At 45.4% G+C, this 25274-nt stretch overlaps 1 protein-coding gene across 5 annotated transcripts in view; it reads left to right on the top strand.

Annotated features, from left to right (window-relative positions):
- Positions 1–25274, top strand: part of Cdc2rk (cyclin-dependent kinase 10) — a 65408-nt gene that overhangs the window by 10198 nt on the left and 29936 nt on the right. For all 5 annotated transcript variants that reach the window (XR_008608786.2, XR_008608787.2, XM_050192367.2 and 2 more), the window contains exons 8-12: positions 3998–4067; positions 15047–15106; positions 15192–15315; positions 18971–19020; positions 23062–23151. Coding sequence is in view for 3 of the 5 variants with exons in the window: in XM_050192367.2 (XP_050048324.1) it covers positions 3998–4067; positions 15047–15106; positions 15192–15315; positions 18971–19020; positions 23062–23151 (394 nt within the window). In the remaining 2 variants the exon portion in view is untranslated. The remainder of the gene's footprint in view (positions 1–3997; positions 4068–15046; positions 15107–15191; positions 15316–18970; positions 19021–23061; positions 23152–25274) is intronic.

Below are 25274 nucleotides of genomic sequence, written 5' to 3'. Positions count from 1 at the left end.
GTTTTATAATTAAGGTTCAGCATTCTCGGTTTTTATTTCTCAGAGATTCTGCACACTTTTCTGGCAGCTGTTTATTTTTTTCTTTGTTTATTTGCATTAATGTGTTTTTTTAGCAATGCCAGCAGTATTTCTCATTTAAGCTGATGTGCAATGCATTTTTTATCAGTAACATTACCATAGTAATAGAAGAAAGAAAGCATAGTTCGTTTGGAATGATGCCATTGGGAATCATATGCAACCTTCATGTGTACCAGCCATGAAATTCAGTGAATATTCTTAAGATTTGACAGCAAGTTTCTAAGTGGTGGCATAATGACTGTAGTGAGGGGTCTCACTCAGCCATGAATTAAAGAAACTGATAACTGCACTTAATTATACATCTAATTTAGTGCAGATATATTTATTCATTACTCATCGAAATGACTGCCAACTGCTATCATGCTATAGCATTTAGAGATTAAAAAATTTTTGGAAATAACCGTGTTCTTCTTTTCTTCTGTGGCACACTTTATGAGCCAAATTGTGATTTTTTTTTTTGGTTAGAACCTAATTTGGCATATTCTTTAGATGTGTTTCTGTTTTAAACGAAAATGCCGGACCCTATCCATAATAGTATAACAGGTGCCACGGAATAGATCAGGGGCTAAAGCAGATGCACAGCACATGTACTTAGACTAAAGTAGGGGCGACCTGTTTCATGTTATGCGCCACCAATTGGTACAGTACTTCCTTTGCTTTCTCTGCTCTGTGCGAGCTTGCATGCAAGTTCTTGAATGTGTTTGACCAATAAACAAGATGAAGTTGTGTTAGAAAGACACCCCAGTTTTTTATTGGTTGTATTACAGTCGACTCTCATTACAACTGCCCCTGATAATCCGATAAAAAATGGCCGTTCTCTCCGAAACGCCTCACTTCGGGATGTGTAACAACATTATTGCAAAGAGTGAGTGACGGACATCCAACGTAAAAAACTAACAAACAAAAAAGTTAGTTTTGCCTGAAAGGCGAAGCATCGATTGCGATAACAAATTAGTAGACAGCTATGCGAAGTAAGGATAGTAGTTTTATTGGCCGTATAAAGTTGTAAATGTTAACTTACTAATAAATTAACAAGCACCGTGTCATGTGCACACAAGTAAACATGAACACATTTCGCTGTCAAAACGATGGGAGTGAGCAAGTGCGGCAGCAACAGCGAGCGAATTGACCTTCGTGCTGTCTTCGCTTCAATGCGAACTAAATGTCGAAAGCACAGTGCATGTGAAGGTTCTGTTCGATTCGCCTGCACCACTGCGAACCAGTTCACGGCGGTTCACGAGAAGTTCAGAAACTGACCCACCGTGGTTGCTCAGTGGCTATGGTGTTGGGCTGCTGAGCACGGGGTCGCGGGATCGAATTCCGGCCACGGTGGCCGCATTTCGATGGGGGCGAAATGAGAAAACACCCGTGTACTTATATTTAGGTGCACGTTAAAGAACCCCAGGTGGTCGAAATTTCCGGAGCCCTCCACTACGGCGTGCCTCATAATCAGAAAGTGGTTTTGGCACGTAAAACCCCACAATTAAAATTTTTAAGTTCAGAAACTGTGCAGCTCGATTCCGGAGGTGCGGGCCCAGCGAAACACTCGAGACGAATGCAAAGGTGCAGACACGGTTTAGGCGTTATGCTATGTCAGACTAATGTGCACGGAGTGCGTAAGTTTGAGAGGTCCTGAACTGCAGGTATGATCGGTTTCTGGGGCGTAAATACACACCACAGTTGCGTAGACACATCAGACATGCGTAAGCGGGGTTTTAACGGTCCTCGCGCCCGTGTGCTGCATCGTCTGCTTCGCACCTGTATGCCCGCACGAAGTCGGCACCGACAGTGGAGCGGGTTCAGCAAAATCATGAACCAGCCTTGCACCTTTCCTGCACCTTTTGAAACGAACATCGTGGTTCTGCGGGTGCCATTGCTGCACCGCTGAAATTAATGGCAGGGTGCGACACCTCACGAATTGGTTCAAGTGGTGCACGCGAATCGAATGTACCCGAAGCTACCGGCACTGGGCGCATCTTGTCCATGTCGCAGATCACTTTGAAAATGAGGCCCGCACGGGCGCACACTTTGTCTACATCGCAGATTGCTTTCAAGATACAGCGCCTGCGCGGCCATGCTGTTAACAGCAGCCACTGAAATAGAATCCCCACCCCCGTGCCTCACGCACTAAGACGGCACGCTTCAGTCCCGTTTTCCTCCTTCTCTCGCGTGCATGATATTTAGCCTGATCATCGGCTGACCCTCGCAGGTCAGTTGCCAGCCCAGGTCGACACGGCAAAAGTCCATTTTATACGCCCGATTTTGAGAAATGTTGCTGCTAATTTCGTCTGCTGTAGCCGATAGTCCGTTGTAGCATAGTCCATTAAAAGTGAACTTCGTTGCATTAATAAAATAGCTAGAGCAAACTAAGGTTGAAATATGGTCCTTTATATCCGAAAGTCTGTCGTAGGAGTGTCCGTTGTGAAGAGTGTACACTGTATTACTGTACTGTACGACATCCCACTACAGTCAAACGCCTCTGCAATGAGATTGCTGAGATAATGAAAGATTATGTGTGGCACTGCCCTAGTTCTTTCTTTTATGGGTATTGTGAAAAGCCTCTATAGCAAGGACTGATACAACAAATTTGCCTGTACAACAAAGGAATTTAGATGCCCCTGACAGCTAACTTGTAGCTTTACAACAGATGTACCTAGGGGTGCCACCACTGCCCTCCCCAGCCGCCACTGAGCTGTGGTCAGTGCTAGAACTAGTGACTTGCTTGATTAGTGTGCCAATCACAGCATTTATTTTAGTCTTGTTGCACAGCTCCAGGAATTGCTTAACTCATACGCCGTTTGTTGCAACACAGGAATGAGTGTGACAGCTGACGAATACGTTGAGGTTGACTATGTAGTGAGTTGCCTGAAACCTATGACCGATGATGTCGCCGAAGCCAACAAGGATCGGAAAGAGGCAAAGGTCGACAAAGGCAACAGTAATAAAGAGCCTTAAAATGAAAAAAATAATAATAACGACAGTGGTGGCAATAGTGGCATTTGGCACTCTACAGCCATACTTTAATCACTCCCGGGTATTGCCGCAAAGCTTGTGTGAACCTCAATGACATAAGGGCAGCCGTGCTTCATACATTCTGTTGCAGGAAGTGTGCAGAAAAAAAAATGTCGACTTCATTCACTAAGTATCCCTTGAATTTATATTAAATAATGATTTTATTTTGCTTAACATGCTTAGTCTGCTCTAGTGAAAGTGGTACAGTACTTGATCTTTACAACAAAGCCATCTGTATAATGAATGATTTCGGTGGTTTTGAGTACTTTGTTATAAAACCACTTGTGGAAACCATTTTGTGGAAGGTTATGCATGGACCCAATGGGTGATTATGTAAATGACAGGGTGAAGGAATGTGTCTTTTGTTGATGTGCAATCACTGAGCACATTTACTGGTTCATTGTCTTGCCTCTGGTTGTCTGCCTTGATTTGATTGAGATGATAACAGAAGCTAGAATACAGTTGCTTTTGAACTTCTGCAAGTGTACTCTTGTAAAGCGAACATGTATCAATTCTGCTTTTGTAGTGTTGTATACAAATGAGATGCAAATATTTGATCATGCATTGTGGTTTTGGTTTGTTAGTTGTTTATCCGTTTTCTAGGTTTTTGGTCTTTGTTTTAAGCACCTGATGACGCTGTTTTATGCCCATGACAAATGTTCACGGTATAAATTGCACGAATTCCACAAGGAACCCTGCATTCGGTTGGTAGTACTACCTGTCCTGTGTACCACTTCTGGTGCCTTGTTTCACAATGCTTCTTGTGTTATGCAGTATCAAACACCAGCTAGAATAACAAAAATCTCTTCTTGCTTTATGCTATTCCTGTTGGGAGCCGTAATTGCATGTTTGTTAGCCACTGTTTGCCCTTGAAGTCTTTCGTTATGTTTCTGCTTTTCTTTTGTAGCTGATTTTGGACTTGCAAGAAAGTATGGTCTTCCTGTGAAACCTATGACACCACGTGTAGTCACACTTTGGTGAGTTCTTTCAGAAGTTTCGTAATTAGTGCATTTCTTCATGTATCTGGTAATGCCTAGATTACTAGAGTTGTCCTAACTACAGCTAGATTTTAACATTCATTCTAACAGTTAGGTAAGCAGTGGACCGTTAGGGTTACCAGGTTGTCTACCAACCGGGAAAACCGGGAATTCTCAGGGAATTTGAATAGTCTGGAAATACTCAGGGAAAACTCAGGGAATTTGTGCTTCTATCAGGTAAAATTAGCTGTAACTTTATTGAAAGGGAACGAAAGTTGTGTTAATGTTGGCTCCAGTAACAGAGGAATCGCAACGAATCGTCATTGACGCCGTGTCATTGGCACGAAGTATTGCCAGAGCAGTTAACGACTGATTTTTCTGAGGCTCAATTTTTCGAACATGCCCGATAATTTGCGTGACTTTGCGGCACCACCACGAACTCCATATAGTCAATGTATATTGCCCTGACTGCAGGTCTGAAATGGCATTAATCAAAGCCACCACCGCCGCCATTTTGATTATCTCGCCGCCTCGAACCGGCACTCGCACCCAGATCCGCTGGCAGCCGTACCCACCACAGCGGCAACGTTAGGCCTAGCTGTTTCTACGTTTGCTATTAAGCTTCTTGCCATACATGTCCACCCCCGTCTCCTGTCACAGTACGAGCACTGATATGCCTAATAAGTACTGGCAGGCCTTAAGCGCTTTTTCGGATGTTTAGCCCTTAAGGGCAGTTAAAGACGTGCATTAATTTTTTTCGGACTGCCCGATTTTTCTGATGTTTCTGCGGCCCCTAGGGAGTCCGAAAAATCGGACGTTGACTGTATAATTGACCAAGAGGGTGCTTCAAATGATCCATGGGGTGAATGTGTGGCAGAAGGAGGATGAGAACAGAAAGGTCCAACGCATTGAGGAATGAATGAGGAAGGAAGTGTGTCGCTGCCTCTTTGAAGGAGCTTGAGCTCAAAAAACAAAGTGTTGGCTGACACCGAGATGCAGGTGTCCCTCATCCAAACTGAAATAAACTCTTTAAAGCAGTGAAACCAAACACCGAGATGTTGTGTACGGGCTGAGAGTATGTCAGTAGTTGAGGTTGACTTCCCAGCTGTTGAGAGAGAATCTTAGTTGGGACAGTGTTCAGGCCTCATACCGATGAGCTTGCTATCAGTTGATAGAAATACCTAGCTCATATTCAAAAATATTTACTTATGTATGCATCTTTTCTCCTTTTCATTCATATTTGAAAATGCTCGACACAATTTGGAATGCATTTTACCATTTTTTTCACTGTGAATTTTACTAACACCTTCCTTCTGTTTTCCTTTTAAATGAAGTAGATATTACTCCTTACTATTCAAACTGGATTAAGTCATTTCTTTGATTCGACATGCTTACTAGAGAATGACAGCATCGGGCAACATGGTGTCAGCCTGTCTTGACATAAAACAAAGTTCTGGCTCATTCAGGGAATATTGCAAAGGTGCTCAGGGAAAACCGGGAAAACTCAGGAAATTTGGAAATATCAACTTGGTAGACACCCTGGTTACAGAATTGGTGCCAAGTGAAGGGAAACACAGTCTAGGACGGCAAAAGACTAGGTGGGGTAATGAAATTTAGAAATTCGCAGGTGCAAGTTGAAATCAGTTGGCGCAGCACAGGGGTAATTGGAGATTGGAGGGAGAGGCCTTCATCCTACAGTGGACTTTAAGGGACACTAAAGGGCAAATACTAAGTCGATGTGGAGTGTTTAAATGCCATTCCAGAAAGCTCTCAATGCTTGTCTCGCGCCAAGAAAAGACTTAGTTAACGAGAAAATTGCATCTGAAGAGTCCAAATGTCTTTTTTGACATTAAAATCTCCCGCCACCCAACCGGGGAAGTAGTTACGTTGCATACGCCACCACCGCCCTTTGCTGCCATCGGTTAGTAAAACAGAACCTGACAGACTGCTGTACCAAGCAAAAACAGTGCTGTGGATTCGCCGCTGTAGCTGGTGTTTGGTCAAGTGGTGTGGACCGTTCGGGCGTTCCATGACATCACATGGAAGTTGACTTCTCTGCTATGCAATGCAATAACACTATGCACAATAGCACTATGCACAATAGCACTATGCAATAACGAAACTAGTGAAACGTGAAAGCGTGGGCGGCGTGGAGTTGAACAAAAATGAAACCTTTCGACTGCCCGCATCGATGTTGAGGGTAATTTCAATGCGTTTTTTCCAAGCATGAAATAGAACTGGAGAAGTAGCATTTTATTTCTTCTTATAGTACAATAAAAGGATGTTTCTTTCTTTTTTTTTTTTTTTTTTTTTTTTTTTTTTTTTTTTTTTTTTTCAACGAATGTTCGAGTACTAGTGACAGAATTTAACTAAGGAGTGCTTTCGTTGTCGGGCAAGTACTTGAATGTCCTGGGGAAGTCTCTAATCATGTCCTGCATTTATCTCAATTTCTCTATTATTAAGGCTCTGTTTGCGATAATTTTGACACCTTAGAGGTTCTCGAGCACTAATCTGTCACTTTAGCTTGACTTAATATTTGCCTTTAGTGTCCCTTTAAAATAGGTTGATGATGATGATGAAATTAGCATGTGTGCTTTGTCTTCTGCTCTATGCTTTTCTTGCAATAGTGTTGGGGAAAGTGGTGGTGTGAGTCTCGTGAACCGTGCTCCTATTGTACTTGAAGAAAAGAGCGCTAAGAAGACGCAGACTAAAAGAAGAACATGTACAATGGACAAGGCGCTACTTCCAACTAAATGTTTTTTTGAAGAAACAGGACTTTAGATAGATACAACTTAGAATGGCCCATCGTGACATCACGACCTCCCTATCTCATTAGAAAAGCTATCTCTTTTTCGGTAAGCGTCACTGAAGGGCAGCTAATGCACGTGCCCTCGGCCTTTGAAATGCAGAAAGCTTCTAATATCTCCCATTCTAGTCTATCTCTAGACCGTGCCAGAAACCTGGTGTCGTGAAGATACGGATGGCAATTGTGACGTTTACAGTGTTCTGCCAGATGGCTCCCCGCATTGTTATTTACGGCCCAATTGTGCTCACGCGCCCTTTCATTAAAACACCGTCCGGTTTCACCGATATATACCTGTTGGCAACTTAGGGGTATCTCATATACGAATTACTTTTGCAAGCCGTGTACTGCGCTGCATGTTTCTTAGAGCATGGTTCAGGTTTTGCTTTTGTCATCATAGGGCATATCTTGGCCAGCTTACACGGTGCACTGAAGAGAAGATTAACACTGTGCCTTTGCGCCACCTTCTTGAGGTTGTCAGACACCCTGTGCCAATAAGGAATCACATGTAATCTCTTCCTATCAAATGGATTTTTTGTGTTAGTGCCCTCTGTTGCCTGTTTGATCTTTTGAGGAAGCTTATCGCAAACGCTAGAGATCTAGAGTGAAGGGAAACCGGCTAGGCGTAGCTTTAAAGCTTGGTTATTGAAACTGCTTTCTATTTTGTGGTTGCAAGATTTATTTAGTGCTTCTTTTAGACAAGTCATTGCAACTCCTCTTTTTACTAGCTTGGAGTGCGCAGTGTCGTATGAAATTAGCTGCTTGTTCAACCTCGGCTGGTATTCGAAACAGGCATGCGTGTTCATCAGAGTGAGATTGAGGTCCAGAAAGCGAATGCTGTTATCACAAGGCCTTTCGCATGTGAAGTTTAGAGCCTCCGATGCATTTCTAAATGTGTTAATTATAGATTCAACAGTGTCATCTAGCCTAAGCCCTGTAACGTCGTTAACAGCCACCAGGTAGTCATCGACGTACCTGGTTATGGAAGGAGCACATGACTGATTCAGAATGCTATTTACACACTTGTCAAAGGCGCTGAGAAAGATGTCTGAAAGAATGGGAGCGAGCGACGATCCAATGCAAATACCCTTGCGTTGTACATAGTGTTGCTTTTTGAAACTAACGACACTGGAATGAAGATAAAAGCTTAACAGTTCTAAAAACTGGCCACTATTCACTCCGGTTGCACAACTGAACCTAACTTCACCAAAGTCTTCAACTCTGTTCCTAATGGCACTGAGCACTCCATCATGAGGAATCACATAATACAGGTCTTCAACGTTCACTGAAAACGCGTACACATTGCTCCAAGTTCCTTGTTCTAAAATCAGCACGACTTCTCTAGAGCTCCGCACAAGGAAAGGGTCATCTAGGGGTAACTGGCATAAATGGCGCTTCAGGTAGTGCCTTACTTGCATCTGCCATGTCTTCTTCTTAGAGACAATAGCCCTAAAGGGGCAATCAGGCTTGTGGGTCTTGCCGGAGAAAAAGGGCGCGTGAGCACAATTGGGCCGTAAATAACAATGCGGGGGGGCATCTGGCAGAATACTGTAAACGTCACAATTGCCATCCGTATCTTCGCGACACCAGATTTCTGGCACGGTCTAGAGATAGACTAGAACGAGAGATATTAGAAGCTTTCTACATTTCAAGAGTTCCAAGCCGTCGGCCGAAGTGAACGGACGTGTCGTCGGTGCGCTCCGTAACCACCAAGACTACGCGACCTTCACCGACCGCCCTTGACCGCCCTTGACCGCCCTTGCCCGGGCCGCTTTCGCCGGGAGTCATATGGGAAGCGGCTTTCTCGCCGTTTCCCACCGACCGCCTTTTCTTCCCGGGACTTTTTGCCGCTCCCCGCGCCTCTACAGCTCTGAAGCAGTTCCAACGCGGCTGCCCCTGCCGGGGCCATAGCTGCCTTGGCGTGTTTTCTACGCCATGAACCAAGAGCGCCAATCAACCAGCTCTTCCGAGGCCCATGTTCTAAACGTGCGTGCAAAGGGCCTTCGGCCAATTCACCGCTCTGTTTCGATGAAGCATTTATCTACCGCAACATCATTTTCCAACGAGCAGAAGACGCAATCGGTGACGGAGAATGCCGCCGTGCGTTACTCAACAACGAAGACGCCCAAGGTGGATACCGCGGGAGTGGCCGCCGATCCCATCGTCGCCAATTTTCCGTCCCAATAACAAGATGTGGACACTCTGACCGGGGAAAGGATGGGGGAAGATGCTACCCCGAACATTTACGACGACAAAACTGACGACGACACAGGTGGCTGTTGGAAGACAGTCATACATAAGCTACGCATCCGTCAAACGCACGCCAAGACGCAATCCTCTGAGAACATCTTGAGCATTCCGGACGCCTCCCAGCCTACCGTATGCAAGCGCAGTCGGAATCAGAACCTTCCTCAACTTCTTTTGCACGATGAAAAGATAAATTTGCGGCCTCACGAAGGACTTTGCCTCGATAAGTGGATGCGCCCAGAACTCGCCAGTGCTCTATGGAGTGCAGCCGGCTTGACCACCGACGATGGCCAGGACATCATATTCCGACTGCGACCTCAGCAGAACTTGGCAATCATCAGCACATCCCAGTCACACGTAGCCGACGCATTGTACAAGGTGAGGGAGCTGAACCTTGGTCAGCGGGTCTATCCCATCACAACATATTTTGCGGCCCCAGACAACTCATGCAAGGGAATTGTTCCAGGTCGTTTGCCCGGTACACCGTCTTCCAAGTTAGTGGATGAGTTCTGGCTCCTGGAACTCAAATACTTCAAGCACGAATGATGGGTCAAACCAACGTTGCGTTGGTAACATTTGAAGGACTTAAAGTGCCTCGCTACGTGCGTTTCTATGGTGCAGAACTCCGCTGCTACCCCCATCGACCCCACCAACTGGTCTGCAAGATATGTCACAAGCTCGGCCATTGGGCTGATTACTGTCCTACGCCGCACATGGTCATTTGCGCGACGTGTGGGACTGACAACCCCACCCCGTCACATCCGTGCACCCCACACTGCAGATCCTGTGACGGGACCCACTCTACAGCGGATCCAAACTGCCTGCGGCGTGCTAGGCAAACACTGAACAAAGCTTGGGTGTGGAAAGCTCTCGAGAAAGAGCAGCGTGAACTCCAACCCTCCAGCGACCCGACCACTACTACAGATACGGCGGAGACCCGAACGTCGCGCGCCCCAACGAAGGAGACCAGACAAGTCCGGTCGGAGACCCGTTCGAGATCCCGTCGCAAGTTCCGGACCCGCTCCAAGTCTCGGTCCCGATCCCGCGAGGCATCGGTGCGCCTCCAGAGAAGCGCCCTCCTTCCCCATCTTCCCAACAACCCTACAAGAACGCCCTGCAGACCAACGCCCCAGCCAAGGTGACCCTGGTCCCTTCAGGGGTGCAGCAGACCCCGGAGAAGAAAACAGCAATGGAGGCGCCTCGGGAGGTAGGTCGGGCGGAGGGTCCCCCACAACTCGCTCCGCCCCGTAAATCTCTCCCTACCCTTTCCCCTATTACCAATTCGTTATCAAATCCCGATCCTCTAATAGAAATAGCCCGCCTACGTCGTGACATGGAGGCGCGCTGTGAGCGCCTGCAAAAACAAATGGACGCGCTGGTGACAGACATGAGCACTAGTATGCAGGCGGCTCTGGACAGGATAGAATGCCAAATGGAGGACCTTCAAATAGGGATTACGGAGCAAGTGAAATCATGTATAGAGTGCACTTTCGCACGCATGCAAGTTCCTGAGCTTAGCGGTAACAACGAAAGCGCGCTTTCCGACCAAGGCTCTCGGCCGCAACCTTCAAATGTGGGCACCCGGCGCCCGCATCCCCCTGCACGACCACCTGCTTCCTCTCGCAATGATGATGGCGCCGCGTAACGCGGAGCAACTAGTGGTGTGGCAGTGGAATTGTAGGGGATTCCGCCGAAAACGAGGTTCCCTACAGCAGTATATCGCCACATCCGCGAACCCTCCCGATGTCATCCTCTTACAGGAAGTCAATTGCACCCTTTCTTTATCCGGCTACAGCACGCTCTCGGGTGTCTCTCCTCTTGTGGGAGCCTTATTTTCGAAACATGTTACATGTCGCATGCATACCACTAACATTGACATTCCTCACCAAATATTGGAAATAATTACGCAAGGTAAACGCAGCAAGAGTCTGTTTATATTCAATGCATACAGTTCTCCTCGTCGCGACCGCACTGTTTTCAGCACCTACTAACAGAATTTGGTAGGGTTGGACGGGTTTGTGTGGTGGCCGGCGACTTTAACGCTCTGCATACTGCATGGGGTTACGTTAAATCGCAGGCTAAAGGGACCCGCTTATGTAATGGCATCTGTAACATGAGATACACACTGCTTACCGGCCCAGAGCACCCCACTCGGATAGGCAACAGCGTATCTCGTGACGCCTGCCCTGACCTTACCTTCGTGCGCAATACTGGCCCAGTCGTTGTGCACGGGCCTTTAGAGGAGCACCTTGGTAGTGACCACTACATTGTGGCGACCACCTTGTCATTACGGGGTGCGAGCAGGCCCGTGCGAAATGTGCGTATAACGGATTGGGCGAAATTCAGGGAACGTCGCCAGGATCCACCTGAGCACCAAGGGTACGAAAGCTGGCTTGACACTCTCGCACAAGATCTAGAGGCCACCACAAGCACACTGCGCACCACAACCGAGACACCAGACATAGACCCGCATTTACTTCATCTTTGGAACGCCCGCAGAGGGTTGAGTCGACGATGGAAACGACAACGCCTCAACCGAAAACTTAGGAAACGTATAGATCAAATTACACGGGAATCCCAGGAGTATGCAGAGATCCTTACGAGGAATAACTGGCGAGGATTTTGCGATCGCCTCTCAGGCACATTGAGCACAGCAAAAACGTGGTCGATTCTTCGCTCACTCACAGATCCCACCACAACAAAGGGAAAAACATTTCAACAGCTGCACATCCTAATGCACGAGTACAGGGACGATGTCTCGACACTCCTTGGAGAGCTAGAGAAGCATTTCATACCCACAGGCCCGCCGCCGCAGTACCCTGACTATCCTTATGTAGGCGAGGCGAACGAATTGCTCGATGCAGACATCACATCTGACGAGGTGCGGGTGGTCCTACAAGACCTACACCGCAACACGGCACCGGGAGCCAACCACATCCGATTTGCCACCCTTCGTAACCTCAGTGACGCGGATATTAACCACCTCACCCATATCTTCAATGATTGCTGGCGCAAGGGCATGCTTCCCCAAGCATGGCGACATGCCGACATCACACTGATCCCCAAACCGAGCAAGCCTGTTAAGGTTGAAAACTTGCGACTCATCTCCCTAACATCCTGCATTGGTAAGCTCATGGAGCATGTACTTTTGCGGCGTCTGCAGCCCTTCCTCGAAGAAAAATCATTCTTTTCTAACTCTCAATTCGTGTATCGTGCTCATCTATCTGCCAAAGATGTGCTTTTACAATTGCGGGAGGAGGTCATAGGACCTCCGTCGTCCGCCCAAACGAGAGCACTCATCGCCTTAGACCTAAAAGGGGCATTCGATAACGTTGAACAAGACCTCATCCTTCGCAATGTTGCACATTCACGCTGGAATTCGTATGTACAACTATATCCGCGCATTTCTTCGAGATCGCACAGCCACCGTAGGAATGGGACCGCATCGATCTGGTACGATTCGCCTTGTGGGACGTGGGACACCCCAGGGCTCAGTTCTTTCCCCTTCTTTATTCAATATCGCACTCGCAGGGCTCCCCCGGCTACTAGACCAGATCCCTGATGTCGCCCACGCTATTTATGCGGACGACATTACTATCTGGTCGACACAGGGTTCCGACGGAGCCATCCAGGACCATCTGCAGCAAGCAGTCAATCCTGCTCGAGTACGCGAGTGCTCGTGTACAGTTTCCGTGTACGCGAGAAAATGTGGCTTAAGATGTGCTCCGGAAAAGTCGGAGCTCATAATCATTCGCCCCCGGAGCCGTTCCTCTACTCCCCCTATCACTGTGCACGTGGATGGCACGCCGATACCACAGGTTAATCGTGCTCGTATCCTCGGCCTACACGTCCAAACGAATGGCAGGTCAAACTACACTGTTTCCCTTCTATCTAGACAGAATGAGCAAATTCTGGCCATTATTCGGAGGGTCTCCAACAGGCGCTCGGGCCTTCGAGAAGAGGACCTGCTGCACTTGGTGGAGGCATGCGTGATCAGCCACCTTACCATCTCCCATTTCAGCAGTTCACCCAAGTGCAACAACTTCGCATAGACGCAATGATTCACAAAGCGACGAAGCTGGCCCATGTCCTCCCGAACTATACTTCCACACGCCGTCTCCTTACCTTAGGGACACACAACACACTAGGCGAGCTGCTAGAGGCACATTGGGTCAGCCATCGCCAGCGCCTCCTACTCACTCCTACTGGCCGCCATCTTCTCACACGGCTAGGATACTCTGTCCCACCCCTTGAGTGTGAAACCCGTCCAACGATCTTGTCGTCAGCGATACACCAAGCACTAAGTATTCATCCATTGCCACGTAATATGCACGCTGAGCATGACAACGGGCAGCGCAAAGCCCGTGTACGATACATTGGCCGCATGCTTGCAAACATCCCGGAAACACATACTTTATACACGCACACATCACGCACTCAAGAGGGCTACATCTCGGTAGTTTTAGATGGCACCGAATCCCTAAGAGACTCTGCTGCAATGCACGGAACAAATGCCGCTTACGGAGAAATTCTCGGTGTTGCTCTTGCAATTCGATATGCCATCCGTGTTCCTGAGGAAGTGTATATATTGACGGACTCACAACAGGCATGCCGGGCGTTCCTATCAGGACATGGCATCCCGAGAGCGGCGCACCAAATTCTCAAACAGATCCTGCAAAATACACTAACCACACCTCCCCGCATCCACTTACTCTGGACCCCTGGTCACACCTCGCTGCCGGGTAACGAATGCGCACATGCGGTTGCCCGAGAAATTTCCTTCCGGGCGACTCGGCGTGGTGAGGCGACTAGTTCAGAGTGGGGGGATCCCTTGCTCCGTTACAAAGACATACTCCGTCATTATACACGCATTCGTCGCACCCACACTGCACCACCGCCGTCCTTCTCACGGGAGGAAGCAGTGGCATTACGCCAGTAACAAACTGCAACTTTTCCAAATCTTGTCTCTCTCAATAAATTCTACCCACACTGTTATGCAGATCGTTGCCCTGGCTGTGGCAGCTCACCCACAATCTTCCACGTCACGATTGAGTGCACTGCAAACCTCTTTCCTCCCTTGCCAACTCTCCTTTACCCCCTACGCAACAAAGAGCTGTGGGACGATGTCCTCCGCGACGGACCTCCCGAGGTCCTCCGAGCTGTGATACAACGGGCTCAAAACAACGCCGGAATCATCTTAGGGACCCTGGACTGAGGGTTCCTCCCTCACTGCTCTCGCCATTCAAATATTATTAATAAAGCTGTTTTACTCTTTACTCTACATTTTAAAGGCCGAGGGCACGTGCATTAGCTGCCCTTCAGTGGCGCTTACCGAAAAAGAGCTAGCTTTTCTAATGAGATAGGGAGGTCGTGGTGTCACGATGGGCCATTCTAAGTCTCTATTTAAAGTCCTGTTTCTTCAAAAAAACATTTAGTTGGAAGTAGCGCCTTGTTCGTCGTACACGTTCTTCTTTTAGTCCACGTCTTCTTAGCGCTCTTTTCTTCAAGTATGCAAAACCAACTCGCCTACATCAAGCTTCTGCTCCTATTGTACGATCTTTATCCTCACTTACTTGCCTCTTCATATCAAGGGCTAAGCTGGTTTGCAGCAGTAAAAAAAAAAACTGTGCAGTTCTTGCCGTAGTTGCCCTTCAGCCTGCTAAGGACCACCAACCTTTGAAGCAGTGTTGGTGTAGTGAAACTCGTGAAATCAATCTAGTATTGTCTCAATGGAGCCAACATTTGAAGGAGCATTGTAGCCTCACAGGAGTCAAGAAAGCTGGCAGTTGTTGTCTGTTAGAGCAGATGGAAGTATATGTGTGGATTGATTATTTGTACCTCATAGCATGGATAACCTGCACTACTACCTTTGTTGTCATCACTCTGTTGCGTGCTGTGTGTGCTTTAATTGGGACACCTATTTTCTCAGGTATCGGGCACCAGAACTGCTGCTGCAAGCCAAGACCCAGACCACAGCCATTGACATATGGTAGGGTATAATGTTAAAAACAAGCCATATCGGTGATAGTGTAAACCAAGCCGTGTATCTCACTTGTATGCTTGCATGTTACAAGGGCTGCTGGCTGTGTCCTGGGGGAGCTGCTGTTACATAAGCCCCTGCTACCAGGGCGCTCCGAGATTCACCAACTGGAACTGATCATTGATTTGCTGGGAACACCCAACGACATGATATGGCCTGTGCGTAGTCACATTTCTTTTTTGTTACAGTTTGGCTAGTTTCTCCTTCATTGCCTATTGTCTGTTAAGCCTGCTCTGCATGAAACATTTCTTGCACTGGAAACCGAGCTGTGCACGCCTTGGTCTTTCCAATGGTCATATATATGGCCATAATCCAACAGTAACAGCCATGGCCTTGGCATGGTAGACTGCTGTGGTTACCTCTTACCATGAAGATAATCTTAGCAAAAAGAGAACAAACACCATAGTGAGAATGCCATTCATTTTCTGTGCAGAAATATCACAAATGGTTACAGTTTTGATTGTAGTGAAAAATGAACTTGCAGGCCATTTGTTACCCTGCTAGATATGAAACACGGGTAGCCTGCTGTAGCATGCCTTGCATCCAATTGATGAATTCATATGAATTGTGTGCTGTTAGAAATCTAATTGGTAAGCAAATTTTTCACATCATTCCCTTTTTTTCAAAAGTCGTGACCCGCATGAAAACGTGCAGACAGGCATTAAAGGGACACTAAAGGCAAGTATTAAGTCAAATTAAAGTGATAGATTAATTCTTGAGAATGTATAAGGTGTCGATATTATCGCGAACACAGCTTTAGTAATAAAAAATTGAAGTAAATGCAAGACCGACATGACCGGCCCCCACTACATTCAAGTGCTAGCCCGATTACATAGGCACTCCTCATTACAGTTCCATCACTAGCACTGAACGACTTGTAATAAAAAAAATAATTACATTGCATTATAAGACGGAAGAAGTACTGCTTGTTCAGTTCTATTCGATTTTAGGGAAAAACTCATTCATGTTACTTTTGGCAACGACGCGGACGGTCGAAAGGTCTCGTTTTCGCTTGATTCTGCGCCACTCATGCTTTCGAGTTTCAGTAGTTTCGTTATCGCATAGTGCTGTGCTGGTTTTGCTGGCTTGCAAAACTCACACGAACTGCAAGTCGCAGAGAATGCCATGTCACATGATGTTGCGGCATAGTGCAGGGAAATGCCAGATTAGTTTAGTACAAATAAGCACATCAGATATTCCTGTTATATATGTGCTGTCCTGCACATAACTACATATATATACATGTGCTATCTTGGCACGGTTTCTCTATCAATCTGCGTTTATTTCACAAATAAAAGAATTACGTAGATAAATTTGCGGAAGGAGGCCTCAGAGCACAAGCCTGCATGGGGACCTTCTGTCACGAAATTATAGAAACATTAAATGCCAAGTACGACAGCAATATGTTAGAAAATACAGATAGTCAAATTTTAGAAGAATGAAAAACAAACCCTGTTATAACATCAATCATTTGCAATATAAAGCAACAAACACGATAAAAATTCAGAGTACTAGGTATTGATAAATGGTAGCAACTGCTTTTTGAAAATGTCTAATGAGGAAGAATTTTCTGTGGCCACGTGTTTGTGTGTTGTGTAAAGAAATTGTAGTGCCCTCTGTCGGACGCCATTTTACCCACCGATGGCAATGGCATATGCAATGTTGCCACTTTCTGCTCGGGGGTGGGTGACTTGAGTTTCTCTAAAGAAATGCGGACCCTTCAGACACGATTTTCTCTTAAACTAATAGCGAATTCCAATGGCAGATTTGGCGCACTTCTGGAGCAGCATTTCTTGCTCTTTTTGGAGCAACACTGTTCCGATTGCAGATAGGGAGCACCGATTGAGTGTTCCAATGACAGATTGAGAGCACTCGCAGCTCAGCTGACACATTTCCTGTTTTTTCCCAACATGCTTCTATTACGCCGCAACGCCGGTATTGATGGATGCAATGTACACCGCTATATAGCGTCGCACATTCTTGCCTGCACTGCTTGAGAGTGACAGCTCTCATTGTGACACTACAAGTTGTTTGGATTCGTGTAGTGCTGATTCTGATAGCGATGCTGGAGCCACCACTTATGAGCAAGCCTATGAAGTCATGTTTCACCTTCCTGCCAAGAGATGAACAATCGGCTACGTCAAGGACATTGTTCACTCCTACTCTGGGCAGATCCACTTGCCCCGTCCCCTTGTGCATTTCATTAGGCTTCTAGTATGTCGTAGTTTCAATTGTCCCTCTTTGTGCTGTCTTCGAGATTGTCTCCTTTTCTTCACAGATGCTGACAGCCATATGTGTAGAGCCACAATGCGAAAGTCAGCGATTTGTAAAAGTGTTTTGTTTGTGCTTTTTATTTATATGTTACTTCTGGCTCTTCTTCTTTATAGGTATATTTGCTTCTACCCTGATTTTTAGGAAAGAAATCTTCTATTATGGCCTGTCTCTACATCCCCGTAGTGTCGTGCGCACTGTTCAGACGCAATGCACCATGCAGAAGCTGTTGCAACAGGCAATGACAGCAAATGACAATCTCCTCTGGCACGCAAGGGACACTGGAAAGCTGCATATCTGGTTGCATGGTGTGCACGAGCGTCTGCTTGCCATTCCCTTGCTCTGACTGCAGGGCTTTTGTTCCAATTTCGGATTTGGCGACATCGCTCTATGCCATAGTGGGGTGCTCACGCGCTGTTCGGCTGCCCACTCCGGCTCTACCATTGGAATTCAACATGTCTTTTCTTAGCACGAAGCAATGGCTGTGAGGTTTCTGCAGTGGTATTTTAGCAGCGTGCATTGACTTAATATTTGATTTTAGTGTCCCTTTAAGAACTTTACCTGACAGACGTCGTGATCTTCGATTCCCATGGAAAATGTGCCATGCAAGTCGTCCTTTAGCAAAAAGAATTTCTGCTAGCTCTGAGACAGCAGTGTGCACGAAGCGTAGTGCACCTGTAAAGGTCTTTTCAATTGCTTTTACGCAGTAGGACAGGTTAGCATTAGCCCTTGCTCTGTCTGCACTACTCTCTATATTGCTATAAGCCATTTGCAATAATATCGACACCTTATACATTCTCAAGAATTAATCTGTCACTTTAATTTGACTTAATACTTGCCTTTAGTGTCCCTTTAATGCCTGCCCGCACGTTTTCATGCGGGTCACGACTTTTGAAAAAAACTGTTCCGAATTAGAAAGAGTTTTAGCAGAAGTTAGTTAAATTTAATTGGAAGCATTTTTAGTTCTCAGAATTGTACTTATGGAGTTTGTACTGAGCCATTATCTAAATGCATCCTTTTTGAGCCTGGCCCTAGTGCAGGCTGGCTTCTGTTATTCTTAGCTGTGTCAGCCGTCATTGCATATTAGTAAATAACAATAAAAAAAACTGTTATGGCAGACCTTCATTGTTTTCATGTAAAGTCGCCTTTCACTGTATGATTCAATAGCTGTGTCATTGGCAGTAATCATTTTGTACAGTCTTTGCTCAGAAAGAATGAACCGAGTAGTTTTCAGGATGTAAATTGCTTTTCTGCCTGCTTCTGGCAGCTTTTCTGTGCAGTCTGCTATTTTACATGACGTTTCATATTGATTGTAACATAGTTGGGCTGTTTGATATGAAGTCAGTTGTGCAATTTAACTATTTTTGGGCTCATTTTTGTGTGGATATTCTTGTTGGTCCTTCAGCCTTGCTGTGTTATGAGAATCAGTAGCATTATTCTATTCTTGGGTGCCAAGATTTGCATGAGCTGATGCAGCACTGCCTTCCTTCCTCCCTCCCCCCCCCCCCCCCCCCCCCCGCTCCCTCATCATTGTGGTAATAGGGCTATTCGAAGCTGCCAGCACTGGAGAATTTCACCCTTAAGCAACAGCCGTAAGTGATTCCTATTCTGTATTACAGTGCACAGTTCATTTTCATTTTGCAAATATTGTCTAAGGTTCCTGGACCCCTTAGAATGTTATGCATGAGTCAATTAAAACACCTTTTCTTTTCTGTAGTTTATAAACGATTGCATAGTGCAGTGCCATGCTATGCTGGAAGATGACCTGACCCATGTGTATGTATTGTGAAAATGATGAGCCTGGAAAGCTTTGGTTGAGTGGAAGATCCTTAGGTCCTTAGCGTCTTTAAGTGCATTAAATACATGATTGGAGATTGAGTAATGAAGCCAGTTAGGTGCTTAATGTAGATATTAAACAACAGTGGCCCCAGCACTAAGCCCAGGGGTAAACTTGGCTTACTTAAGCATGAGATGTATTCTTGGATGATTACTTTCGGCGATACTACTATCCCTTTCGCATGATGTCGTAGTGCCCAACCAGCTAGTCAGCTCATCCGGTTTTGCTGAACCAGCCAATAAGCACGCACTGAAAGTGATATCGCCAAAAGTGTCCATCCAAGAATACGTCCCCATTTCTCTGTATTCGTACATTAAAAGGGGCAGTAAAATATAAAATATTCTCTAAAAAAATATTGGATACATTCCTCTGAAACCTAAAAGCATTTGAACTACTTTTAGAACAAAAGCAAATAATGCAAGCACGATGTCAGCAAACTTTTTTTTCCCCTCACATTTGCTGTTTGTTAGAAGCTGCTTGTTTTAAAGGTGCCCTGAACCACGACCTTGAGTTCAGTGAACAAACACATTATGTGGGTAGAGCATGGAGCTGTGAACATTGCAGACGAGTTTTGCAGATAAATGTTACACATAGAGCTAAGAAATGGCATTAAAGACAGCTCCTCCTCTCCATTTTCAAAACGCCCAGCTGGCTGCCAGCTGGCATCAGGTTGCAGCAGCCCAAATTTTTTTCAATTTGTGTTTTTCATCACAAATTCCTAGTGCTCACAAGATGATCAACCCACGGCAGCCACATTTCGATTGAGGCAAAATGCGAAAACGCTCGCATGCTTAAATTTGGGTGCACGTTAGAAAACCCCAGGTGGTCCAGATTAATCCGGAGTCCCACACTACGACGTGCCTCATAATCATATATATGGCAGTTTTGGCACGTAAAACCCCACAATTTAACTTAATTTTTACGATCGTCTTTGTGCATACCCTGCCAGATCTCTCAAGGATGATCAGAAAACGGAAAGCAATGTTTGTTGATGCATCTTGTTGTTCTTTGTCAGAGGCCCATCTCAAAAGTTTATCATAAGCGCTCTGAAAAAAAAAAAGTGAGGGTTGATGAGTCTAGCATTGTTATTGGCACTGCTCCTGCAGAAGAGGTGTGGGGAATAGAGAAAGTAAATATTGCACTCCTAATTCTTCCATTCATATCAGGTATTCCTTTTTAATTTCTTCAGGATTATATTTTTCAAAAGACACCTCAATCAATTGAACATGTTCTCAGGGCTCAGAAAATGCTGTTTCTGGATTTAAAAGAGGCTTCCAGGTTGGCCCTTGAGCTTTCAAACTGTGCACTGTAAGTTTAGTGCATATTAGAAAACAACAGACATTTCGTGTTCACTTTGAATTTCTTTTTTATCGGCATCCAGAATTATAAGCAAAATAATGCAAGTTTGTAAATAAACACTACCATTGACAGTGTCTAATATCAAGTGCAGTATAGAAGTTAATAGTGTAATCCATGTTAGCAGACTTGTTCATTTCCTTTCTGTGTATATGCGAAAGCCAGGATTTCATTAAGATCCTACAAGTTCTGTATTTAGACTGAATTTGGAACTACTATGTGCTGTTCAATTGCTTTTATGACTACAAAACTATTGCTCATTTTGCATTACTATTATTATTTTAATTTGGGCGACATAATTAAAGGGACACTAAAGAGAAACACTAGTGAAATTTAGACTGACAAAGTACTCTTTTCAAAACTCTATTGTTAATACTTTTGCGACAATAGGTTGAATATTTAAAGAAGAAATGAAAGTCAATGTTAAATTTTTCTCATTTGCATTGAAACCCCAGCACCTCAGTAGAACGTTGTGGATTTCAAAGTATTTTTGCATAATTTGTGTCTTGTTGGCTAAGTAAAAGTTTGCAATACTTGCCAAGTTAAATCTTTATCTCATTTAGAATACAATGTATGTTGTCCATTTCTACAGTTAAAAAATGGACTAGGCCTAAAGGGGCCCTGAAATGATTTTTACGATGTACAAACGTACTGCAGGGTGTAGATCCTTCTGATCATTAAGTGGCGCATTTGAGTGCTCAGCATAAAGTGTGTAATTTATTATAAGGTTTTAAAAATATGCATCGCTACTGATCACAACGGTGCCGCTCCCCTGAGTTTTCAGCCGCCCCCTCCCAATTAACATAGGTAGCCCAATTGAAGTCAGTTGGGCAAGCTATCCAGTTGGCTAAGGTCGCTTCATCTATAATTTTTCTAACTTTATGGTGAACAGGTGTTGTTCATGATAGTTGGAATGTTGGTTAATTTGTTTCTATAGAAAGTAACACACATTGACAATTTATCACTTCACCCAAGCACTTCCGGTGCACAGCAAGTATCATCTGCTTTTGTGACAACATTTTCTGTGTTGACACGACCTGCATGGTCAGTGTTGGTTTATTTTATTTATTTTTATTTTCACAATACTGTGGACATCTGTCCGCAGTATTGTATTTCAAGCTTTCTTCTTGCGAGCACCTTGGATTGCTCTTGTTACATTGTGGGCTGCAAATCTAGCGATCTACATGTCAAGCTGCTACATCATGTCCCTATGCAAGGCAACATGTGAGCGGAGTGGCTGCAGTGCATTGGGCTGACTGTATCCGACCGGCGCCAGGATCTACGCATTTGTGGCCATCACGTGACGCCGGTGGATTAGTACTAAGATAGAGAGTTTTAGTGTGTCATGTAGTTCAGTAAATGCAGGCGGACTGGGAATTTTGCTGGGTGGGTGGAGGCGCAAACGTGAGTAGCCTACAGAATGCAGCTACCTGGTGGCGCCGAGCTTAACCATACAAACACAGAGCTAACATAGCAGTAACAAAGTGTATTCTATTTTGCTGCTTGTGTAAATTTTTCGGCAGAAGCATGATCATGAACACTTTTTGAATGTTTAAAATGTTTTACACTTGGTTACAGCAAAATTCACTCTGTGTTTGGCTGTTTAAGCTCTGCACCACCAGGTGGCTGGACTGTGCAGGCTGATCAGGCTGCTCACGTGTGTCTACGCTAAAGCTTCTTCATCACAGCAGTAGTAGTAGCAGAGAGGCTTTAGTTTGCACCTCTGCCCATCCGTCAAAACGCCCAGCTCGCCTGTAATTTCTGGAATACCGGACGCATTTGGTGCTGCGACAGAACCCTTGCAATGCACACTGCTTGGGTAACTCTCTCTAGAATTTAACGGCCAGGCAGCTAGCGGAGAGGTTGGAGAGGCTTTGCACGCTTGCTCCAAGACAACCGGAAGCAGATGACCCGTCATCACATCATGGCGCAGAGCCAGTGAAGGCGTACCTTTAGCCCCGATCACTCAGTGAACAAGTTGAGAAAAAGCATGGCTAGGGAGGAGGGTAACTTGTAATCATCCATAGCTCTGTTAATATAAGATGCTTAACTTCAATTGTGGCACTCATGCTTTACTGTAGCTGTACGCTACACATCTACAAGATTTGTCCAGAATGTTTTGGGGACCTTTTAAAACATGCTCCATCAAAATCTATAGTGTCGCATTGAGCTGGGTGCAGGAACTTCAAGTTGGCAGCGCCATCCGGCTTTCGTTTTTGTGGTATGTCTGGCTTACCAAGCCTCTTCTAATGGTAAGAGTCGCTTTTTTCGTATTGTAGAAGAGTAATTTACTAATACAGGTGGCATCATTTTTCTCTTTAGTGTCTCTTTAATGACAGTTTAAAGCCTCATTATACATCTCTTGTTCAATCATGTTGTCAAGTGTACTTGGGGCATGTCAAGAACATGTGAACTGTGTAATATCTTTTTTTTTTTTTAGGTACAACAACCTGAAGCATTTCTTCCCCTGGCTCTCACCAGCTGGCATCCGCCTTTTGAATTTTCTCTTTATGTATGACCCAAAGAAAAGGTGAGACTACTCATGGCTGATTTGATGAAGATGTGCTCACTTGGTGACTGCCGCATCCATCACCACACTATCATAAAACTTCCCAGCATACAGTGTGTCTTAGAATACGAGTATTTATGTGATTACAAGGGCCAAGCAGTATGCAGTTTTCTATACTGAGAGTTGTATATTACACTACGGTATGTATTGAATGAGAAGCAGGGGAACCGAGGTGCTCAATTTTTGTTGGTCACAACCATGTGAAGAAAGCACGGGGTAAGTTATCTGAAGTTTTTAAATGAAGGGCAGGAATGATAAGCTAAAGAGAGATGAAAGTGGACGAAAAATCAACTTGCCACCGGTGGGTGTCGAACCCGCAGCGTCTGCATTACGTGTGCAATGCGCTACCAATTGTGCTACTGCGGTGCCTGTATGCCAAAGGTCTAACCCAGGGAGTGTTAACCAGTGCCACCCATGGCAATGGTGGCAGCAGATGTACATTATGGGATGTATATTAGAAGTGAGAAACAGTAACAAGAAGCGAGGAGCAGTCCAGTGTGTCTACCAACCGGGAAAACCAAGAATTCTCAGGGAATTTGAATAGACTGGAAATACTTGGGGAATTTGGGCTTCTATCAGGAAAAATTGGCTGTAAGTTTATTGAAAGAGAACGAAAGTCGTGTTAATGCTGGCTCCAGTAACAGAGGAATCGGCATGAGGTATTGCCAGAGTAGTTAACGACCGATTTTCCAGATGCCCGGTTTTTCAGACATGCCCGATAATTCGCACAGCTTTGCTGCGAGTACGTACTCCATATATATATGGAGTACGTACTCCATATAATCAATGTACAGTGCTCACGGAATGAAACGCGTCAATTTAGGGCTAAGTAATGCGCATACTTTCGCTTCAACCGGCTGCAGTTCGTGTCACATCGACGTAATTCTGGCGCGTACACTTACATCGGAGCCCTCGTCACCTTTGGTGACCAAATTCCTAGCGACATGACATTGTGCTCTCGCGTACTTTGCACATATGTAGGGTTGTACTAAATGCTCCGTGTCCTATTTCAATCCGTGAGCACTGTATATTGCCCTGACTGCAGGTCTGAAATGGCATTAATCAAAGCCACCACCGCCGCCATCTTGATTATCTCGCCGCCTCGAACCGGCACACTCGCACGCAGATCTGCTGGCAGCCGTAGCCACCACTGCAGCAACGTTAGGCCTAGCTGCTTCTACGTTCGCTATTAAACTTCTTGCCATGTGCTGCCATGTTTTTCATTGAAAGAATTCGCCGCTGTCAGCAAAGGCACCGACTCCGTCTTTGCAATCCTCGCGATTGGCTTCGAAGCTCGCAGAGCGCAGCGCGTTGTGTAATGCCAGTCGCCGAAAGTTAGCTTCGCCTCAGTACAGCAGTCTTACGCGGTGAAGCATAACAGGCGTGGGAAGGGACAATTGTCATGGTACACAGTATGTATTCCTTAATTATACACGTGTCCACCCCCGTCTCCTGTCACAGTACGAGCACTGATATGCCTAATAAGTACTGGCAGGCCTTAAGCGCTTTTTCGGACGTTTAGCCCTTAAGGGCAGTTAAAGACGTGCATTAATTTTTTTCGGACTGCCCGATTTTTCTGATGTTTCTGCGGCCCCTAGGGAGTCCGAAAAATCGGACGTTGACTGTATAATTGACCAAGAGGGTGCTTCAAATGATCCATGGGGTGAATGTGTGGCAGAAGGAGGATGAGAACAGAAAGGTCCAACGCATTGAGGAATGAATGAGGAAGGAAGTGTGTCGCTGCCTCTTTGAAGGAGCTTGAGCTCAAAAAACAAAGTGTTGGCTGACACCGAGATGCAGGTGTCCCTCATCCAAACTGAAATAAACTCTTTAAAGCAGTGAAACCAAACACTGAGATGTTGTGTACGGGCTGAGAGTATGTCAGTAGTTGAGGTTGACTTCCCAGCTGTTGAGAGAGAATCTTAGTTGGGACAGTGTTCAGGCCTCATACAGATGAGCTTGCTATCAGTTGATAGAAATAGCTCGTATTAAAAAATGTTTACTTATGTAGGCATCTCCTTTTCATTCATATTTGAAAATGTTCACTCAATTTGGAATGGGTTTTATCATTTTTTCGCTGTGCA

The sequence above is a fragment of the Dermacentor andersoni genome, chromosome 1 (assembly GCF_023375885.2).
Source record: "Dermacentor andersoni chromosome 1, qqDerAnde1_hic_scaffold, whole genome shotgun sequence".
Lineage (NCBI taxonomy): Eukaryota > Metazoa > Arthropoda > Arachnida > Ixodida > Ixodidae > Dermacentor > Dermacentor andersoni.
Note: the sequence above shows the minus strand (reverse complement) of the source record. Positions and strands in the feature narration are given on the sequence as shown.